General features: G+C 36.8%; 1 protein-coding gene across 4 annotated transcripts in view; it reads left to right on the forward strand.

The window, feature by feature from the left end:
• Window positions 1-16,637, forward strand: part of NSRP1 (nuclear speckle splicing regulatory protein 1) — a 60,883-nt gene extending 44,246 nt beyond the window's left edge. For all 4 annotated transcript variants that reach the window (XM_040455435.1, XM_040455437.1, XM_040455436.1 and 1 more), the window contains 5 exons: window positions 1,875-1,931; window positions 10,707-10,835; window positions 11,716-11,923; window positions 12,877-12,985; window positions 15,078-16,637. In XM_040455435.1, the coding sequence (XP_040311369.1) occupies window positions 1,875-1,931; window positions 10,707-10,835; window positions 11,716-11,923; window positions 12,877-12,985; window positions 15,078-16,131 (1,557 nt within the window). In that variant the 3' untranslated portion in view covers window positions 16,132-16,637. The remainder of the gene's footprint in view (window positions 1-1,874; window positions 1,932-10,706; window positions 10,836-11,715; window positions 11,924-12,876; window positions 12,986-15,077) is intronic.
• The last annotated feature ends 7,024 nt before the right edge of the window (window positions 16,638-23,661 follow it).

Genomic DNA, 23,661 nt, shown 5'->3' on the forward strand with positions numbered 1-23,661 from the left:
GCAACCACACTGAAAGCGACAGCAGATGAGTTGTGAACGGCTGGAGGAGAGATAAGAAAAAATAATATAATAAAAGCAATCAAAGAAGTTGATTGCATTTGGACACTTAATCTTCTAGTCAATCCTAAAGACATTACTAAGTCAATGATTAAGAAACATTTAATTTACACTTAGAAAGACTGAGACATTAAAAATAGATTGGAAAGAATTTATGAGTTATGCTTATTAGTACATTTAACATTTTAATATTTAACATTGGTATTCTAATGAGTAAAAATGTGTTGTATCACATAACAAATTTGTATTAAATTAATAATACATGTAATACACAAGTAATCCACCTAGCATGGCACCTGGCTTGGTAAATGTTAGCTACTATTGTTTTTGTTATTGATCTCTTTTTCTCTAGTTGTAGTCAATTCACCGTCACCTAAAATGTCCTTAGTTCTTTGCCTGTACAATTCTTGTAATAAGTGTGTGTTCTATTACTTGTATGGCATTTGTGTATTAACTTTATTTATCTCCATGGCTCTAGGGAACTAGAATTAGGTTTATTTATTTTGTTCTGTTTGTTGCCATGGTAAACAAAGGAGGCACCAACTGATACTACACAGCTGAAAGCAGCAAATGTCAATATGCTAGAGAAGTATAGTCCTGAGGCTGGGGGTTATACTTTTCATTAAGAGATAAACTCAATCAGTAGCCTTATTTTTTTAATTTTTTTTTTTACATTTATTTATTTTTGAGAGAGAGAGACAGAGCACGAGTGGGGGAGGGGCATAGAGAGAAGGAGACACAGAATCCAAAGCAGACTCCAGGCTCCGAGCTGTCAGCACAGAGCCCAATGTGGGGCTCGAACTCACGAACTCATAAGATCATGACCTGAGCCGAAGTTGGACACTTAACCGACTGAGCCACCCAGCCTTATTTTAATATAAAATTCACATACCATAAAACTCACACTTTTAAAGTATACATTTCGAAGTTGGTTAGTATATTTACAAAGCCTTATCCTTTTAAGAAAACATTTTTTAAGTATTTTAATTATATTTCCTTTCTTAGCTGTAAATGTTTGCTTTTGCCCATGTGATTAGTAAATACCTCTTGCCTTCTCTTAAATTCTTTTTTGGTTCAGGTTTAATGTCCTGTCTCTTTTAGGAAGGCTTTCTTGATTCTGTGCTCCCACAGGCTTTTTTTTTAGTCACTTTATAGCTTGTCACATCTATGTTCTAATTATCTCTTTAGTCACTTTTTCTTCCCTTTCAAACCATTTATCTCTCAGAGATAGAGACTGTTCTTGTTTTCCTTGCTATCTGCAGAAGCTAGAACAGTGTCTGATATGTAGGCTTTTCAGTACATATTTATTGAATGATTATAGCCACAGATAGTTCTGGCAGCCCCTAAGCCTTAACATATGCCAAGAACTTGATACTATTATTCAATGGTGAATATTAAAAGAATGTGCTTTTTGTTGCTGGGAATCATACCACTTTCGTGTTGCAAGGGACCAGTGTTCTCCTACCCAATGCATGCACACTCACACACACACTCACATGTACAGACAAAATAAATTGAAATCTGTTAGAGATTGAATGCCTTAGTGGTGAAGTTGGGAATAAAAAGCCATGTTACCTCATTTTTTCCTGTACCACTCTATTTTCTCTTACATGTTACAGCCTGTTCTCATAATTTATAATTCATTTGTTTCCTAAGGTTTAGGTAAAAGACCTTGAAAATGTTAATTTAGTTCATAATATTTTTTCATAATTTTTTCTGTTTTTAACTATGGGTAAGGAACTGGCTGCCAACCAGAATACTAGAAACGAAATTTTAAATTAGTTTTAAACAATGACAGTATTTTTTATGTTTTATAGACCTCCGTGAGTGAAAGCCTTCAGAGGGAAGCTGCTAAGAAGCAAGCAATGAAACAGGTAAGGTGACTGAGTGAATTAAATGTGTTTGGTGAAGTATTTCAGCTCATGTTTTTTTTTTAAGTATAAGTTCTGGTTATCTAGGTCTTGAGACTGAACATATATAAAGAAATAATTTTATGTAGGGGCACCTGGGTGGCTCAGTCGGTTAAGCATCTGACTTCAGCTCAGGTCATGATCTCACAGTTCGTGAGTTTGAGCCCCACGTCAGGGTTCTGTGCTGACAGCTCAGAGCCTGGAGCCTGCTTCGGATTGTGTCTCCCTCTCTCTGCCCCTCCCCTGCTCGTCGTGCTCTGTCTCTCTCTCTCTCTCTCTCTCTCTCAAAAATAAGTAAATGTTTAAAAAAATTTTTATCTTGACCCTTGTTTTCTGAAAATGTTTAGGATATTTCTTGATTCATAATAGATTTCAGGTTTTTGTGATAAATCTTAAAAGCAAAGCACAGTGAAGAATTAGCTCTTCATTGCTGTGTTGTAGATTAAACCCATTTCTGCTTTCAGATGACTCAGTAGTCTTATAGTGGATTATGTGGTTTAATAATTCTTATTAATGAGCTTACTTAAAAAAAGTCTTTTCACACTGAAGTAATTTCATGATTTTATAATCTGAAATTCTCTAAGAATGGGGAATATCTAGTAATTTTCGATAGACTTGCCTAGAGCCTTATATTTATATGGCATTCTATAGTATTTATTTACAAGGACTTTTTTTTAATACATACATTATATTTTTAAAATTCTCGCAAACTTGCCTGTGGTCCTGATTAAGAAATCTGAAACTTCAGGTGCGCCAAGGTGGTTCAGTCAGTTAAGTGTCTGACTGATTTCGGCTCAACTCATGATCCCAGGGTTGTGGAATCAAGCCCTTCATTCGGCTCTGCACTGAGCATGGAGCCTGCTGCTTAAGATATTTTCCCTTTCTGTCTCTTCCTCTGCCTCTTTCCCCCATTCCTGTGCTCTCTCTCAAAAAAAAAATTATTTTTATTCTACATGTGTAGTACATTGGGGGTTATATTATTGATTTAAGAGACTTTCATATATATATATATATTTTTTTTTTTTTTAATCCATTGTTATAGTTTAGTCATGGGGTATTCATTATAATGTACATGTGGAACTGTTAAATTGTAAGGAATAGGGTTCAATTTGCTCCATCCACTTGACAATTTCTCATATTTTGCAATGTCAGTAGTAACATTTGAATCAAGATTGATTAAATATCCTTGAATGACAAGTACTCATCTAAATGTATTTGTTCCAGGGGTGCCTGGGTGGCTCGATCATTTAAACGTCCTACTTCAGCTCAGGTCATGGTCTCTCAGTCTGTGAGTTCAAGCCCTGTGACAGGCTCTGTGCTGACAGCTCATAGCCTGGAGCCTGCTTCAGATTCTGTCTCTCTCTCTCTCTCTCTCTCTCTCTCTCTCTCGCCCCTCCACCCCCGTACTCTGTCTCTCAAAAATGAATAAATGTTAAAAAAAAAATGTGTTTTAATGTATTTGTTCCGTATCAATACAGGAGAAAACATAACACCCTCTAGTCAGTATTTGTTGGTTATTTTAGCAGTTTCAACCTGCATACATCAAATATCAGCTCTTGTATGTATATTAGCAACCATTTTATACCATTGTTTATTATCCCTATAAAATTTTTAGTAGTTCAGTACTAGTAAGTAAATCTTTTAGTGAATTAATAGCTATTTATATATGGTTATATAGGTGAGAAACTGTAACGGTTTTTTGTTTGTTTTTTTAGTGTTTATTTATTTTTGAGAGAGAGAGTGTGAGTGGGAGAGGAACGGGGGTGGGTGGGGGGACACAGAATCTGAAGCAGGCTACAGGCTCTGAGCTGTTAGCACAGAGCCTGACGTGGGGCTCGAACTCACAAACTGTGAGATCGTGACTGAACCAAAGTTGGATGCTCAACCAACTAAGATACCCAAGTGCCCCTCTGTGACAGTTCTTTAGCTATATCTTGTTGCAACAAAATTTATATATTTATTTTAAATTTTTATTTAAATTCCAGTTAGTTAATATAGTGTAAAGTTATTTTCAGGAGTAGACTTCAGTGACTCATCACTTACATACAACACCCAGTGCTCAAAATGATTAGCTCTTTCCTTAATACCCATCACCCATTTAGCCCATTCCCCCACCCATCATCCTCCATCAACCCTCAGTTCTGTATCATAGAGTCTGTTATGGTATGTTTCCCTTTCTTTTGTTTTTCCCCCTTCCGTGTGTTCATCTGTTTTTTGTTTTTGTTTTTTCTTAAATTCCACATAGGAGTGAAATCATGGTACTCTGAGTGACTTATTTCGCTTAGGATAATACACTTTAGTTCCATCCACATCATTGCAAATGGCAAGATTTCATTCCTTTTGATGGCTGAGTAATATCCATTGTATATGTATATACCACATGTTTATCCATTCATCAGTCAATAGACATTTGGGCTCTTTCCATAATTTGACTGTTGATAATGCTATGGACATTGGGGTGCACGTACCCCTTCAAATCTGTAGTTTTGTATCCTTTGGGTAAATACCTAGTAGTACAATTGCTGGGTCACAGAGTAGTTCTATTTTTAACTTTTTAAGGAACCTTCATACTGTGTTCCAGAGTGGCTGCACCAGTTTGCATTCCTACCAGCAGTGCAAGATGAACCCTTACTCTGCATCCTCACCAACTCTTATTGTTTCCTGTGTTGTTAATTTTAGCCATTCTCATAGGTGTGAGGTGGTATCTCATTGTGGTTTTTGATTTGTATTTCTCTGATAATGAGTGATGTTGAGCATCTTTTCATGTGTCAACCATTTGGATATCTTTGGAAAAATGTCTATTCGTGTCTTCTGCCCATTTCTTAAATGGATTATTTGTTTTTTAAGTGTTGAGTTTGATAAGTTCTTTATAGACTTTGAATACTAACCTTTTATTAGATATGTCTTCTCCCATTCTTCAGGTTGCCCTTTAAGTTTTGTTGATTGTTTTCCTTCACTGTGCAGAAGCTTTTTATTTTGATGAAGTCTCAGTAGTTCAGTTTTGATTTTGTTTCCCTTGCCATTGGCAACTTCTAGTAAGAAGTTGCTCTGGCTGAGGTCAAAGAGGTTGCTGCCTGTGTTCTCCTGTAGGATTTTGATGGTTTCCTGTCTCACATTTAGGTCTTTCATCCATTTGAATTTATTTTTGTGTATGGTGTAAGAAGTAGTCCAGTTTCATTCTTCTGCCAGTCACCATCCAGTTTTCACAACACCATTTATTGAGGAGACCTTTTTCCATTGGATATTCTTCCCTGCTTTATGAAACAATTAGTTGACCATGTAGTTGTGGATCCATTTCTGGGTCTTATTTTCATTGATCTATGTGTTTGTTTTTGTGTTTGTGTTGTGTGTACTGCCTTGATGACTATAGCTTTGTAATGTAGCTTGAAGTCCAGAATTACGATACCTCCAGCTTTGCTTTTCTTTTTCAGGATTGCTTTGGCTATTCAGGGTCTTTTGTGGTTCCATACAAATTTTAGGATTGTTTGTTCTAGCTCTGTGAAAAATGCTGGTAGTATTTTGATAGGGATTGTATTAAATGTGTAGATTGCATTGGGTAGTATAGACATTTTAACAGTGTTTGTTTTTTCAATCCATGAGCATGGAATGTTTTTCCATTTCTTTGTGTCATCTTCAATTTCTTTTACAAGTATTCTATGGTTCCAGAGTAGAGATCTTTTACTTCTCTGGTTAGTTGTATTCCAAAATATTCCTTATTGGTTTTGGTGCAATTATAGAAGGGACCAATTCCTTGATATCTCTTTATGTTGCTTCATTATTGGTATATAGAAATACAACTGAATTCTGTTCATTGATTTTATATCCTGCAACGTTGCTGAATTCACATATTAGTTCTAGCAATTTTTTTGTTGGAGTCTTTCAGGTTTTCTACATAGAGTATCATGTCATCTGCGAATAGTGAAACTTTGACTTCTTCCTTGCCTGTTTGGATGCCTTTTATTTCTTTTTGTTGTCTGGTTGCCAAGGCTAAGACTTCCAGTACTATGTTAAATAGTAATGGTGAGAGTGGACATCCCTGTCTTGTTCTGATCATAGGGGAAAAGCTCTCAGTTTTTCCCCATTGAAGATGGGGTAACTGTGGGTCTTTTGTATATGGCTTTTATGATGTTTGCATATGTTCCATCTATGCCTACTTTCTTGAGGGTTTTATCAAGAATGAGTGCTTTTTCTGCATCTATTGATAGGATCATATAGTTCCTATCCTTTTATTAATGTATCACATTGATTGATTTGCAAATACTGATGGATTCGATTTGTTAGTATCTTATTAAGAACTTTTACATCCATGTTCATCAGAAATATTGGCCTGTAATTCGTCTTTTTAGTGGGGTCTTTGTCTGATTTTGGAGTCAAGGTAATGCTGGCCTTGTAGAATGAGTTTGGAAGTTTCTTTTCATTGTTATATTTTTGGAACAGTTTGAGAAGAATAGGTATTAACTCTTTAAATGTTTGGTAGAATTCCCCTGGGAAGCCATCTGGCCCTGGACTTTAGTTGGGAGATTTCTGATTACTGATTCCACTTCTTTGCTAGTTATGGGTCTATTCAAATTGTCTATTTCTTGTTTCAATTCTGGTAGTTTATATGTTTCTAGGAGCTTCTCCAGTTCTCCAGATTGCCCAGTTTGTTGGCATATGATTTTTCATGGTATATTCTTAAAATCTATGGTATTTCTGTGGAGTTGGTTGTGATCTCTCCCTCTTTCATTTGTGATTTTATTTATATGGTTCCTTTCTCTTTTCTTTTTATTAAGTCTGGCTAGAGGTTTATCAATTTTATTCTCCAAAGAATCAGTTCTTAGCTTTGTTGATCTGTTCTCCTGTTTTATTTTTGTTTCATTTATTTCTGCTCTAATCTTTATTATTTCCCTTCTTCTGCTGGCTTTAGGCTTTATTTGATGTTCCTTTTCTAGTTCCTTTAGGTGTGAAGTTAGGTTATGTATTTAAGACTTTTCTTGCTTCTTGAGATAGGCCTGTGTTGCAATATACTTCCCTCTTAGGATTGCCTTTGTTGTATTCCAAAGGTTTTGGACTATCATGTTTTCATTTTCATTTGCTTGCATGTACTTTTTAATTTCTTCTTTAATTTCCTGGTTAACCCATTCTTTTTTTTTTTTTTTTATTTTTTAAGTGTTTATTTTTGAGAGAGAGAGAGAGACAGAGCATGAGTGGGGGAGGGGCAGAGAGAGAGGGAGACACAGAATCCGAAGCAGGCTCCAGGCTCTGAGCTATCTGCACAGAGCCTGATATGGGGCTCGAACTCATGAGCTATGAGATCATGACCTGAGCTGAAGTCAGACACTCAACAGACTGAGCCATCCAGACCCCCCACCATCCACTCCCCCTCCCTCCCCCCTGCATTCATTCATTAGTAGAATGTTCTTTAACCTTCATGTATTTGTGGTTTTTCCAGATTTTTCTTGTGGTTGACTTCAAGTTTCATAGTGTTGTGGTCCGAAAATATACATGGTATGATCTCAATCTTTTTGTGCTTGTTGAGGCCTGATTCATGACCCAGTATGTGATGTTCTGTGTTCTTTTCTAGTCTTTATTGCTTTTTCCCCCCTCAAGGAGTCCCAACCTTTAATATTTTCTTCCAGGGCTGTTTTTGTGGTCATGGACTCCATGAGTTTTTGTTTGTCTGGGAACCTGTTTATGTCTCATTCTATTCTGAATGGCACCCTCCTTGGATAAAGTATTCTTGGCTACATATTTTTTCCCATTCAGCACATTAAATATATCATGCCACTGCCTTCTGGCCTACCGAGCTTCTGTGGACAGATCTGCTATGAAACTTATCTGTCTTCCCTCATAGGTTAAGAACTTTTTTGCCCTTGTTGCTTTTAGGATTCTTCACTTGTCTGTGTATTTTGTGAATTTGACTATGATATGCCTTGGTGATGGTTGGCTTTTGTTGAATTTAATGGGAGTTCTTTTTGCTTTTTGAATTTCTATGTCTGTTTCCTTTGCCAGGTTAGGGAAATTTTCAGCTCTAATTTGCTCAAATAAACCTGCCCCCTTTTCTCTTTCTTTATCTTCTGGGACTCCTATGATAGGAATCTTATTAAGCTTTAAGGAGTCCTTGAGTACCCTAAGTCAACATTTGTGATCCAATACCTTTCTTTCCCTCTTCAGCTTCATTATATTCCATAATTTTATCTTTTATGTCACTGATTCGTTCCTCTGCTTCATCCATCCTCATTGTCATGGCATCCATTCAGGTTTGCATCTTGGTTATAGCATTTTTAATTTCAGCCTCACCAGTTTTTACTTCTTTTGTCTCTGCAGTAAGGGATTCTCTAGTGTCTTCTATGCTTTTTCAAGCCCAGCTAGTATCCTTATAATTATTGTTTTAAATTCTAGTTCAGACATCTTACTTGTATCTGTATTGATTGAATCCCTGGCTGTTATTTCTTCCTGTTCCTTCTTTTGGGGTGAATTCCTCTGTGTTGTCATATTGTCAAGGACAAAAAGAAGAAAAAAAGAAGCTGGATCGTAGATATGTTTTGATCTCTCTCTGCATTCAGGGCTCCCTCCCCATCACAGCACCCACAGCTCTTCTGTCCCCCAAATCAACTCTCCACAGCTCCTAAATTCAACATTGTGGCAATTTTTTCATGTCTAGTGCATTTTTTCTTAGTCCTCAGATTCATCTCTTGGGTGTTCAAAATGATTTGATATTTATCTAGCTGTGTTCAGGGATGAGGCAAGCCTAGTAGAAGAGAAGTCTCTAGTAGTAGGAGTAGTAGAAGTCTCTTCTCCTTCACATTTCCTTTAATGTTTGTCATCTGTTTGTTCCTTGTCCAACTGGAATTCTGCATAACGATAAATTTGTTAAGCACTTTTTAATGTGCCAGACATTATGGCAACCACTTCTTGAGAATTCTCTTTAATTCTTAAAATAATCCTATGAGATAAATGCTCTTATAATCTCCATTTTGTAGTTGATGGACATGAAGGCAAAAAGATATATGTGACTTTTATGAGGTCTCATAGTTAGTTCAAACCCAGGCATTGAAATTGCAGAGCCCATGCTTTTAGCCACTATGTTTACTGCCACCCTGGGGAATGGGCACAGAATTATGTATTTAGTAATATTAAGGTAATATCTTAGTTTCATAGTGGAAATGTAACTCAGCATCCTCAAGATGGTTTAATGCACACATAAAAAACTGATTGTTTTTTAAACATAAATGCTGAGGTGCTTTGAGTTAGAATTTTAGAAGTCAACTTCTTCACCATATCAATGAGAGAATTAGTTCCAGAGAATTTGATGACTTCTCCAACATAATGTAGGCATCTAGTGTTCTGGTGTTCTTTAAAATTTTGAGGGGGGCACCTGGGTGGCTCAGTCGGTTAAGCATCCGACTTTGGCTTAGGTCATGATCTCACGGTTCGTGGGTTCGAGCCCCGCATCGGGCTCTGTGCTGACAGCTCGGAGCCTGGAGCCTGCTTCAGATTCTGTGTCTCCTTCTCTCTCTGCTCCTCCTCTGCTCATGGTCTGCCTCTCTCTCTCTCTCCTTCAAAAATAAATTAAAATATTAAAAAAATTTTTTTTCACGTTTATTTATTTTGAAAGAGAGAGTGTGTAAGCAGTGTAGGGGCAGAGAGAGAGGGAGAAAGAGAATCCCAAGCAGGCTCAGCACTGTTGGCACAGAGCCTATTGCAGGGCTCTATCCCATGAACCGTGAGATCATGACCTGAGCCAACATCAAAAGACAGATGCTTAAACAACTGAGTCCGGTGCCCCTTGTGTTCTTTTGACATTTTTGTGTTATCTTTTCTTACTTAAAGCATAAATCTCAAATCTACTTTCATTTTTAACCTTAGCTGTCCAGAACCACTTTTTTCTTTTTTTTTTAAATTTTTTTTAATGTCTATTTGTGAGAAAGGGCTCTTGTGTTCTGCTTTAATACAAAACTAACTTTTATTGTAAAGAATACTAACTTAATTACATTTACTAAATCTAAGGTAAAATGCTCTTAGAAATGGGATATTTTATTTATTTATTTATTTATTTATTTATTTTTAAATGTTTATTTATTTTGAGAGAGAGCACGTGCTCAAGCAGGGGAAGGACTGAGAGAGAGAGAGAATCCCAACTAGGCTCTGCACTGTCATTACAGAGCCTGACATGGGGCTTAAACTCAAACTGTGAGATTGTGACCTGAGCCACCAGAAATGGCATATTTTTAATAGCTCGACAACATTTTTTTCTTTTTCTTTCTGTTCTTTTATCTGAACCTCAGGTGCACAGAACTGATGATAGCAACATTATTTTACTCCCTATTTCATTGAAAAAGCTATTAAATGTTATCATTAAATGCAATATTTGATAGGTAGCTATTGTCAAGCCAAAACCTCTTGGTTTGAGGTTTTGTTTGTTGTTTGTTTTTAAAAATTCTGTATGAATGAATTATATAAAATAGATAATACAACAACTTGGAAGGTAGATACAATTATTATCCTCAATTTTTTTTGATGAAAACTGAGGCACAAAAAGATTACACATACTTTCCCAGAGTAGCTAAGTATAGAGCCTGGGATTCAAACCCAAGCAGCCTGGCTTCAGACTGATATTTATATTTTCAGTCTAAAATGTGATTGATAGAATTTTTATGATCTATATATGATTCATGATCCTCTCTGAGAAAAATTACTTAAGACTTTCTTTGGTATGTATTAAGTGGCTCATTTTTTAAATGTGTTTGTTTGTTTTAGACCAAACTAGAAATCCAGAAGGCCCTTGCAGAAGATTCCACTGTATATGAATATGACAGTATTTATGATGAAATGCAGAAAAAAAGGGAGGAAAATAATCCCAAATTGCTTTTGGGAAAAGACCGAAAGGTTTGTAGCTGAACAGTATAAATTTCTTTGACCTTGACTTGTATTTTATATCTTAATCTTATTTTAGCATGAGGATGATCTGAGAAAAAGCTTTTAGGTATTTGAAATGTGAAGAAGAGCCCCTACTTGCAGATAATATAGGTTTGATTTAGAACCCAGGAAACCCTACTAAAAGTATCCTAACAGGAGTGAGTAAATTATCTAACAATAAAAACAACAAGTTGTGTTTTTTGCTTTAAAACCTTCACACATTTTGGAAATTTTTTTCTTAGAAAGTCTCTGTACTAGTAACTCCTGTTCCTGTTCATATTTTTGTGTTTTATCATTCACTCATTTTTTTATTGCATTCTAGCTGGTAACAGAATCATCTGCACATGTGATCATATTTTTAGTTTGAAAAAAATACTTGAGAGTGGGAGCTTGAAATACGTTCACATTTTCTATCACTTTTTGTCTTTCATAAGCACAGACAGATATCTTTGCATCTTATAGTATGTGCAGGTAGGGTGGTAGTATAAAATTAAAGCTATTCTTTTAAATAAGCATATTTCACCTAATGGAAAAAGTAGTAGGAACCTTCTGAATCACTTACTTGAAGTATTGAGACAATACCTGTGAAAAGGGTGAAAACACAGTGGAAAAATTAATTTGAAATAAAAAAAAATAAAATAGCAGTTTGAATAATTTGTTTTACACTTAAATTTTTATTGTAAAGAATTTTAGTTTCACTCTTGCTAGTAAATTTATATTGAATTTTGAGAGGATGACAGTCCCGCCTATTTGGACTAGCCATTTTTATCTTAATAAATTCATGATAAAAACAATATTTTTTAATTTTTATTTTTGATTCTTCCCTAAATAATCTTATTTTTCCTCCTAGCCCAAGTATATTCACAACTTACTAAAAGCAGTTGAGATCAGAAAAAAGGAACAGGAAAAGAGAATGGAAAAGAAAATACAGAGAGAACGAGAGATGGAGAAGGGAGAGTTTGATGATAAGGAGGCATTTGTGACATCTGCTTATAAGAAAAAACTGCAAGAGAGAGCTGAAGAGGAAGAAAGAGAAAAAAGGGCTGCTGCACTTGAAGGTGAAATAGAAGAGGGAGAAGGGTAGAAGGAAACCGAAGCAGCAAATTGGTTTAGCCATTTGCTCTGTCCGTGAACTTCTAGGTTATAATGTGGTGGTCCTAATTTATGTATATAGATTTAAGGTATAAGATATGATGTTTTGTAGTATTATAAAATGTTGAAGAGATTATGAGTAAAAACACAGTTGTACTCTCAGTAACTTATTTCTACTGGACTTTTCATATATCTCATTTTGTTGTTTAAAACTATGACCATTACGAGTCATTGCCATAGAAAAATTCTAAATGTAAGAACTTTTATTACAAATCATAACACCATAATCTTGGTCAGTAGCAATATAAACTGAGATTTAAATCCTAGTTATATTTTCTGGCTTTAGAAAACTAGAGTAATACCACTCAAGGAACATTAACTGGGTGGGCATTTAGAAAAAGCATAACATTAATTCAAAAAAGAAAAAGATGTGCAGGAGCCAAAGAATGTCTTAGTGCTTTACTTCAGTCCTTTCTACTCATGGTCATTTCTCAAGGTCTAAGTAAAATGTATACATATAAATAGCTTAATTGACAAATGCTCATCAACTTTAAATAGAAGAAAATCAAGTCTAATGTTCTAAGGATGTATTAAGTGTTCATCTAGAGTATCAGTTGGCAGATTTTCTGTGAAGGACCAGATAAGTAAATATTTTAGGTTTTGTGTACCATATGATCTCTGTTGGAGCTCCTCAGTTCTGCCTTTTAATACAAAAGCAGCCTTAATAAACAAATGAACAAGGCTACATTCCAACAAAAATATATTTATGAAAACAGTAGGCCACATTTGGTCTGCAGGCTATAGTTTGCCAACTCTGTCTACAGTTTACATACTGTATGTTACATACTCTACACCTGTAAAACAGAACTGTGTTGTGCCTTGTTGAATATATTCCTCTCATGTTTGCTTTCCCTCTCAGCCCGTTTGGATGTAACCAAGCAGAAAGATCTCAGTGGATTTTATAGACACCTATTAAATCAAGCAGTTGGTGAAGAGGAAGTACCTACATGCAGCTTTCGTGAAGCCAGGTGAGACATGGCATATGGAATATTTAGAAGAAAAATTCTGTTCATGATCTGTGGTTGTAGGATTATTTTAACCCTCTGAAAGATAGAAGATTGCAGCATTGCATGTTGTGTTGTCAGCCAAACCTGACCTGATTGAATTGCAAAGGATTTACACTTTCTTAATTAAAAACTTACAGATTTAAAGGGGCGCCTGGGTGGCGCAGTTGGTTAAGCGTCCGACTTCAGCCAGGTCACGATCTTGCGGTCCGTGAGTTCGAGCCCCGCGTCAGGCTCTGGGCTGATGGCTCAGAGCCTGGAGCCTGTTTCCGATTCTGTGTCTCCCTCTCTCTCTGCCCCTCCCCCATTCATGCTCTGTCTCTCTCTGTCGCAAAAATAAATAAACGTTGAAAAAAAAAATTAAAAAAAAAAAAAAACTTACAGATTTAGTTCAAGATTATTTCTATTCTTCAGGATTCCTACATGTATGTTCATAAGAAGTAGTTTATTTTCATAAATAGGACATGGCCTCCAGAAAATGTAAGATTCACATATTTAGGGCTAGAAATGCACTCTAATATGTAGCTAGTAGTCACATGTGGGCTATTTAAATAAAATCGAGGGGCGCCTTGGTGGCTCAGTCAGTTAAGTGTCTGACTTTGGCTCACGTTCATGAGTTTGAGCCTTACATGTGGCTCACTGCTATCAGCTTTCAGCGTGGAGCCTGCTTCAGATCCTCTGTCCTCTTTGGCCCTCCCCCGCTTGCACTCTCACTCTCAAAAAAGAAATAAAACATTAAAAATATATGTATTATAACTAAAATATAAAATTTTGGCTATAATAGCCACATTTCAAATACAGTTGCCACATATGGCTAGTGGCTACCGCAGATGGCACAAATATGGACATTACTATTTCTGTACATATTTCCATTAGCACCGGTATAAAAAGAAAGTATTGGAGGGTTTTTAAAATAAAATTATAAAGTATTGTAGGAATGGTTAAATGACTCTCATAAGTATATAGCTGAAGGTAAAAGAGAATTTGTCCTAAGCTTGTATCTGAGTAAATGGTTTTTGGAACAGAGACATTCAGTTTAGAGGATCTGTGTCTGTGTTGCTGGGAAAAGGAGAGAGGCAGGAGAATGGAAGTAAAGGTGAAGAGAAGGAATTAGATTTATACTTCCACCCCTACCTCCTTTGCTGCCAACTGCTAGGTTTGATTACAAAATTGATGAAAATTATGAGTCTAAGAAAGTATATTTGAAGAGAGATTTTGAATGGAGAATTAGAATTTCTGTCAGAGTTTCATCTGGAACAGTTGTGAGGCCAGCCATGAAACTCCATAATGTCATTTAATATTGTACTTTTCTCAGAGTCTAATAATAGAATTCCTATTAATCCTTTAGAAGATAGTTCTGCTGCCAGTTCCCAAAGAACCACTGTTGTTCTATTAGTATAATTATTAAGTGATTAGTAAGAATGAATGTGTGAGTAATGTAGATAAATTAACCACATTTATCAGCTGGGAAAATGTAGGTGATATGAACAATTTTTAGTGTTATTGATTGTAATCGAGTAGATTCATATATTCCCATTTTGTTGTGATAGGTGCCAAGGGAGAGGTGCTCATGCCTTTTTAATCATAAGACAAATAATTTAGTGATACTTAAGAATTAGATTTTGCCAGCATTTTGCTATAAAAAAAAATTATCTTCATCTATTCCCAGGACTATTATTAAATTTTTTAAAAAGAGAAAAATCCAACAAAGAGCTGTAACTTGAACTTCATATTATGAAAATAGTACTTAGATACAGAATATATCTTACTTTTCCCAATTATTGGCATGCTTAACAAAAACAAAAACCTTGTACAGACTCCTGTCTGAAGGTTCTAGCAGTCCAATACAGCAATCTAATTTTCTCTATTTCACTTCTACCTTTTTCTGAAAATATCCTGAATGGTTAGAAAATACTAGTTTACAATAGTCATAAGCTAAATAGCACCTTTTTCACATTTAGTAGTTAAATTTAAGTATTGAGAAAAATTATATGAACATTTCATGTGCTTACTACAATTGATAATGTGGCATTTTTTAAATGTTACTTTTTTTAAGGTCTGGAATAAAGGAAGAGAAATCAAGGGGTTATTCTGATGAAGTAAGTTCAGAGAACAGAATACCACATGAGAAATGCATTCTCCAAACTGTTGTGCAAGTAGAGGAAAACCCAGATGCAGATAGCGACTTTGATGCTAATAGCAGTGAGGATGATGAAATGGAAGAAAATAAAAAAGCAAACACAAGAAGGGAGAGGGTCACAGAGACCTCCAAGAGTGACTCTAAACATCAGAGGAATCAAATCCACTCACGGTCTTCTAGTGAAGAAAGAGAGCATAGTACCAAATGCCACACAAAAAGGTCCAAGTCAAGAGTTCATGAGAAAAGGGAAGATCAGCACCAAGAGAGGCAATCCAGGGATCATGAGAACTATTACAATGACCGTGATTACCGAAAAGAAAAGAAGGATTCCCATAGGCACCGAGAAGCCAGCCATAGAGATTCCCACTGGAAGAGGCATGAACAAGAAGATAAACTGAAGGGAAGAGACCAAAGAGAAAGAAATGACAGAGATTGGAAAAGGGAGAAAGACAGGGAGAAATATTCCCCAAGAGAACAAGAAAGAGAGAGACAACGAAATAATCATGATCAATACAGTGAGAAAGGAGGAGAGAAGGAAGAGAAAAGCAAAGAAGAGCATGTGAAAGCAAGGAAAGAAAGATATGAAAACAGTGATAAGTACAGACATAGAGAACAACGAGAAATAAGTATTCAGTCTTCAGAAAGAAACCGAGAGAAAAAAGAAAGCAGCCCAAATTCTAGGGCAAAGGATAGGTTTCTTGACCAGGAAAAATCCAATAAAATGAGAAACATGGACGAAGAAAGAAACCCAGAGAAACCCTCCAGTTCTGAAACATCAGTAGGAGCAAAACATAGACTCACAGAGGAATACCAAGAGATGGGCAAAGAACAAGAGGGACCACATGAAGTGGGGAACAAGTTTGCAAAGCGAAATAATGAAGAAACTGTAATGTCGGCTAGAGATAGGTACCTGGCCAGGCAGATGGCACGGGTTAATGCAAAGACATATATTGAGAAAGAAGATGATTGATAACTGCCCCAGTAGGAAGACCTGTGGAGGCACAGAAAATGAAAACTCCTGAAACATGCTGTGTGAAAGCATAAACGAGTGTGTTAACAGTGGTTGGGAGGGTATTTTTTAATATATTTTCAAAATTCATTATTGGCTTAAGTAAAAATAAGTCCTTTTGTCTTGAATGTTTGAATTGATATGTATTTTATTATCATTACCACATTCTTGGTTGGTGGTAAATCCCTGTACAGGTTCTTAATGAGGAAAATTGTCTGCACTCTAACCATTAAAAAATAACTCCTCAAACAACTCTCCTAATAATGTTGGCTTTGTTGCAGGAGGTGTTAGTTTTATAAATAGTGTATTCTAGATAAAAAATTTGTGGATTTGAGTAACAGAATATTGCTATACTTTGTTTTGATATTTATGTTAATATATAAAATATAGATCATACATTGACTTTCTAGCTCACAGAATATTTGGCTTAAATGCAAATAAAAATAGTGATACGTTTGTACATTTAATTCAGTCTCATATTTTAAAAGTAATGTCATTTATGCCACAATTCCTTTTTTTTTTTTAATTTTTTTTTTAATGTTTATTTATTTTTTTGGAGAGTGCGAGCTGGGGAGGAGCAGAGAGAGAGGGAGACACAGAATCTGAAGCAGCCTCCAGGCTCTGAGTGGTCAGCACAGAGCCAGACATGAGACTCAAACCCACAAACCCATGACCTGAGCCAAAGTTGTACACTTCACTGACTTAGCCACCCAAGTGCCCCACCTCTTTGTTTTCTTATTTAAAAATCACTTTAATTCTGAAACCTTAGCAAGGTAGTGAATTGGTTATTTCAGTCAGTTTTAGCTGAGGTGAAAAGGTGGAGACATTTAGCCTAAATGAGGTTAAAGATCCAGGTAGCTTATGTATGACCCTGACTTCTTTTATATACTCCAATAAAGAAACAGCATTTGAAATTAAATAATTCATTCATGGGTAAAAAATGAATGACATGGAGAAAGTAGTTCTAACAGAAAGTAGTTTATATCTCTCATAATTCATCATGAAGTTACATTGTCTTATTTTCAGAAGGATAAACTTAGTTTAATAATATTGACTTTTAGGGGCGCCTGGGTGGCTCAGCCAGTTAAGCGTCTGGAACTCTGGGGTGCCTGGGTGGCTCATTTGGTTAAGCATCTAACTTCGGCTCAGGTCATGATCACAGTTCGTGGGTTCAAACCTCGAGTCAGGCCATGTGCAGACAGCTCAGCCTGGAGCCTGTTTCAGATTCTGTATCTCCCTCTCTCTCTGCCCCTCCCCTGATCATGATCTGTCTGTCTGTCTGTCTCTCTGTCTCTCTCTCTCTCTCTCTCTCAAAAATAAATAAACATTTAAAAAAATTAAAAAAAAAAAGCGTCTGACTCGACTTCGGCTTGGATCATGATCTCACAGTTCGTGAGTTTGAGGCCCGCATCAGGCTCTGTGCTGGCAGCATGGAGCCTGCTTGAGATTCTGTCTGCCTCTCCCCAGCTTGCTCTCTATCTCCCTCTCGAATTAAATAAAAATAAACTTAATAATATTGACTTTTAGAAAAGACATTATATATTTAGGATCAAATTTAGAATTCATAAGTAATTTTTATTATACCTTTAAAGCCAGAAAGGGAAAGTAAGAAATCTAATGCCATTATCTCTTGATGGACACATTAAATGTCAGTTGCATCCTAATACTTTAACATAGATCAGTGACAGTGACAAACACTTAAGAGCACTGGCTACATGTACACAGAGGGAGTCGTGTAATGTAACTGAAAAAGTTCAGGTGAGATGATGGAAGACCATGAGTGGTAGGCTAAAAATCTTCCCCTTCAGTTGGGAATGTGGTTTCTTTGCTGGAGTTACTAGTGCCATATAGTGGAAAGATTTATTTGACCATAGTATGCAAGATACAGTCAAGGAGGGAGAGACTGGAGTCAGATTTGATAAGAAATTTGATTTCCCTCCCCCGTAGTTCAGAAATTTTCACAAAGCAGCTTGGATGCTTTGGATAGGAAAAACAATATAGTACCTTTATTAACAAAGTTTTGACATAACTCAGGAACAAACTACAAATTAAGGTGTTTTTTTTTTCTTTTCTATCTCCTCCAAATATATAGATGTTTTTGCCTCTCTTGCATTCATTTTACCTTCTTCTAGGACCAGTGCCTTGGTTTTCTTTCAGGAAAAGTACCCCTTCACTACTTAGTCCATTGGTTCAAATGGGGTTGAATAGGCTCCAGGAAAGGTTTGCGACTTAACCTAGGTCAATTCTGACACTGTCAGACTTAAAGAGATAAAAGTTTTCCGCTACCATTGCTGACTTCAAAGATGAGGTAAGTCCAGAGTTGCATGGGAAAATGACTGCCTCAGTGCCTGACAGAATAAAGCTCACACAAAGAGCAGAAATGAGGGGAGTGAGGGACAAACACCTGATGATTGCTTTTGTCTCTCCGGCTCTCCTGGGCGTCTATTTTTTAGATATTTAAACCAATACTTTTCCTGTCTTTTACTTAAGACAGTTTCAATTGGATTTCTGCCACTATAGCCAGAAAAGCCCTATTTGATAGAAGGTTCTACCTATGATGTCTATGCCAGAAGTTACTGGAACATTTTTAATAAACTTTAAAAAATTATAGCATAATAAGCATTTTTAAATAGTGCATATATCTTGAGTATGTAGTTTAGTGGATTTAGCCAGAGTGAACACATCCAGTGTGAAAACATTACCTGACCACAAGAAGTTCTCTTCACACCCCTTCCTGACCTCCTTACTACCCCTTCTCCCTTTGACTTTCAACTCCACAAATTGGGTTTTTTGTTTCCTAGATTTTATAGTATTTATTCATTCTATTGAATGAATAGACATTATTTCCTGAATGGGATTATTACAAATAATACTTCCATGAGCATTCTGGTACTTGTCTTCTAGTGTGTGCATATATGTTTTGGGGGGGGGGGGGGATATTCCTAGGGATGGAATTGCTGATCCATAGGTTATACATGTGTTCAGCTTTAATAGATACTGTCAATCAGTTATCCAAAACTACTCTAGCAATTTGTGAGAGTTCCAGTTGCTCCATCTTCTTGCTTAAGCTTGGTAATTGTTTCTCTTTTGTCTTTTGAGTTTAGTCATTCTGTTGGGTATGATGATCTCTCATGGTTTCATGGTTCCCTACAGGCTGTCATATAGTTACTAGCATTAGAATATTTCCCTTTTGAAGAATATGTTTCTTTTGCCTATCTTAGAGGGGCTGGGGATGGGGGGTGGGGGATATTATCTGCCTTGTTTTCATGACCTAAGTGATTCTTTATATATTCTGGGTAGGAGTTGTCTTTTGTCTTTGTAAGCAACCTGTCTTCCTCAATGGCTTGCCTTTTCCCTCTCACTCATAATGGTATCTTTTAATGAACAGAGGTCTTGCATTGTTATAAAGTTAAACAATCAAAAGTTAAATAAAATTTAAAGTTCACTTCCTCACTTGCACTAGACATTTGAAGTGCTCAACAGCCGCATGTATCTAGCAGCTACCATATAGGAAAGTGGAGATTTATAGAACACTTCTGTTGCAGAAAGTTCTGGACAACACTCTTCTAGAAGCATTATTGTTTACTTTTCACAATTAGATTTACCATGCATCTGGAACGAATTTTTATATGTAGTATAATCTGGAGATGAAGATTTATTGTTTCCCATCTGGGCATCAAATAGGACTCATCAGTGAATGAAAACTTTGTTCAAAGTAAAACCATAATGAATACCATTGAACATCCACCAGGAATGGCAAAAATGTTGAGACACACTGCTGAGTGTCGGTGAGGATGTGGAGCCAAGGTAAGTCATATATGCTACCAGTGGCAGATGACTGGTACAACAATTTAGTTTTACCTAGGAATATTGATGCTGCACCTTATCTATAACTTGTGTTCTTCCACAGATGAACCAGGAATTTTCATAATAGTGTTTTTCATCGAGCTGGAAACAGCCTCAAATGTCTATCAGTAGTAAGTGAATCTGGTATGTATATATACACAATACAGTGAAAACACTAGAGCTATCGGATGAATATAGTGTGAATATATACAATTATGATGAATTTTAGAGTATTGTAAGTAACAAAAAGTAATTATCATAGTTTAAAAAAACAAAAACAAAATAGCGGCTCCTGGGTGGCTCAGCTGGTTAAGTCTTAGACTTCAGCTCAGGTCATAATCTCACAGTTTGTGAGTTTGAGCACCATTTCAGGCTCTGCTGACAGTGCGGAGCCTGCCTAGGATCCTCTGTGTCCCTCTGTCTCTCTGTCCCTCCCCAGCTTGCATGCACGTGTTCTTTCTCTCTCTCTTTCAAAAATAAACGTTTAAAAAAAATTAAAAAACAAAACAAGCAAGGCGTGCCAAGGTGGCTCAGTCAGTGTCCAACTCTTGGTTTCAGCTCAGGTCACGATCTCACAGTTTGTGAGCTTGCAGAACCCGCATCAGGTTCTGCACTGACAGCTCAGGGTATGCTTAGGATTGTCTCTCTCTTTCTCTCTGCCCCTCCCCCACTTGCTCTCTTTCTGTCAAAAAAATAAACTTTAAAAAATTAAAAAAACAAGCAAAATGATACTTTATAGAGATACTTGGGTAGGTAATAAAACTAAGAAAAAACAAGGAAATGATGGTTAAAGTCAAGATTTGTGATACAGGAGGGGTACACATGGGGCTTCTAGATATTGGCAATATTTCATTTCTTGATGTGGATGGTTGTTACTTGGCTGTTTGCTCTATTCTTTCAATTGTAAATATGTTTTATATATTCTGTATGCATAATACATCTCACAGTAAACACTTTTGTAAAAAATTTCTAATATATGAATCAGAGGAACTATTAGCCATCCTGGTTAATCTTAGTCATTTTTACAGGAAGAGTCTATATAGATGTTGCTTAATCGAATGGCTTATGCACAGGGCCGCAGTATTTGATAATGTATTATTTGGGCTAGTATGAATAAGAGATTCATTAAATTTTTTACTAAATACGTTCTTTTAAATATATAAGTTCCAAAACAGTATACTTAAATTTTGTGAATTGATGAATAGCTGTTCCTCAAACTCAATTTTTTTCTCAAATTTTTTTTTTAAAATTCGTTTTTACATTTATTTATTTTTGAGAAACAGAGTGAGACAAAGCGTGAGCAGGGGAGGGGCAGAGGGAGAGGGAGACACAGAATCTGAAGCAGGCTCCAGGCTCTGAGCAAGAGGTCAGCACAGAGCCTGATGCGGGGCTCGAACCCACGAGCTGTGAGATCACAACCTGAGCCGAAAGTCGGACGCTCAACCGACTGAGCCACCCAGGCGCCTCTCTCAATTTTTAACAATACATAAATAACTCAAGATGTTTTCATTTTCCTTCTCCCTCCTCCTGTTTACTCTTACTCCAATCATACCAAATACATAGTACTGTTTCATGATAACTATGCCTTCTCACAGACTTGTTGCTTTGCCTAGAACGCTACCTATATTTCTACATATTTTTATTTATTTAAAAAAAATTTTTTTAACATTTATGTTTGAGAGAGACAGAGCACAAGCAGTGGAGGGGCAGAGAGAGAGAGGGAGATACAGAATCCAAAGCAGGCTCCAGGCTCCGACCACAGAGCCTGATGCAGGGCTCGAAACCATGAACTGTGAGATCATGACCTGAGCTGAAGTCTGATGCTTAACCGACGGAGCCACCCAGGAGCCCCACCACATAACAACTTTTTTTTTTAATTAAAAAAAAATTTTTTTTAACGTTTATTTATTTTTGAGACAGACCATGAACAGGGGAGGGGCAGAGAGAGAGGGAGACACAGAATCTGAAACAGGCTCCAGGCTCTGAGCGGTCAGCACAGAGCCCGACGCGGGGCTCGAACTCACGGACCGTGAAATCATGAGCTGAGCGGAAGTCGAACGCTTAACCGACCGAGTCACCCAGGCGCCCCCATAACTTCTTTTTAAAACTAACCTGAGGTGGCATTGCCTCCAGAAAGCCTCTCTTAATACCCCTCATCACTTAAACAACACCCCTGTTTCCTTCACGTGCTGTGCATTATAGTATGATGATAGGATGTTAGTTGTCTGAGGACAAAGATCTAAACTCAACTTTATATGCCTAGTGCCTACTATAATGCAAAGTTTTTGTTTCATATACCTTAAGCATTTCTTAAAATCAGAATTTTAAAACTGGAATGACCTAACATCTAACATAACCCCTGCAATTTAAAATGTCTGTAAGGCACAGGGCACCTGAGTGGCTCAGTCATTTGAGCATCTGACTCTTGATTTCAGCTTAGGTCATGATCTCACGGTTTGTGAGTTCGAGCCCTACTTAGGGCACTGCGTGGGATTCCCTCTCCCTCTCTCCCTCTGCCCTTCTGGAGCATGTGTGCACTCTCTCTCTCAAAATAAATAAACTGAAGATAACTTTTTTTTTTTAAATGTCTTTAAGGCATCATGTTTAAGAGCTGAGACTTGGAGGTCTAGGGTCTACTATTTATCAGCTGCATAACCTTGGACAAGTTTAAGTTCTCTAAGCTTCAGTCTCTTCATTTGTAAAATGGGGATAATAAAAGTGTGTCTTTCTTAAGACTGATATAAAGATTACTTGAAACAGTGCATATAATGCTGTGCCTGATATTAGTAAGCACACAGTAAATATTCATAATCAGTTATGTTATGACAACCCATGAGGAGTTGGGGCCAGTGAAGTTGAGTGACTTATATAAGGTTACTTAGTTTGGTGGTTGCTGAGAACTTGAGCCCTGTCTCCTCAATCCTATCTGGTTCTTTCCACCAGTGCAGGAAAGTTTTTTGCTTTTGGCAAAATATATGACACCTGTCATGCTTATGATGAAGGGAAAATAGGCCAGATGAATGACATGAAATATGATATGTTTTCATGCATCTAGCAAATTGAGGCCTTTTGCCAGATGTACTAGATTCTTGTTCATTGTGTTAAGAAGATAAAGTCTAAAAGAAGAAATAAGGAATAATTAACAGGAAAGGTTGTGGGTTGGGAAAAAGTTTAGAAATATACTTTATCACTGAAGTGTCTCCCATGGAAGATGCTTTCTTTTTCCAAGCCCTGACCATCCCATTATACTGCTAATCCCTTTCCTCACTTTGTCACTTAAGAAAATATGATGGCTTTCTTAGGCTATAATTTTAACTATTAATGCAAATTGATACTCTCCCCTTTTGATCATCCCTTCCCTAACTAGTCAATCCATTAAGTGGTACTCTGAAAGGTAAAAGCTCTCATGGCCCAGAGCTGGGGGTCACTCCAACACAGCGAAGAAAAGAACTGTGTAGGAGTGGCCTACACTTTGTGTCAGACCAAATGAGGGTGAGGGGTAATTGTGCAGAGAGGAGACCCCTGCAAGAGGTTAAGCCCAGGTATGGTGGGGAAGGCATCCACTGAGTGGGTGGCAGTGGTGACTGCCCAATAAGTGTTGTCAGCCTGAGCAAGGTGAGAAAGACATTAGTCCAGAGGACATCC

The sequence above is a fragment of the Herpailurus yagouaroundi genome, unplaced genomic scaffold (assembly GCF_014898765.1).
Source record: "Herpailurus yagouaroundi ecotype Mexico unplaced genomic scaffold, PumYag 215, whole genome shotgun sequence".
Classification (NCBI taxonomy): Eukaryota; Metazoa; Chordata; class Mammalia; order Carnivora; family Felidae; genus Herpailurus; species Herpailurus yagouaroundi.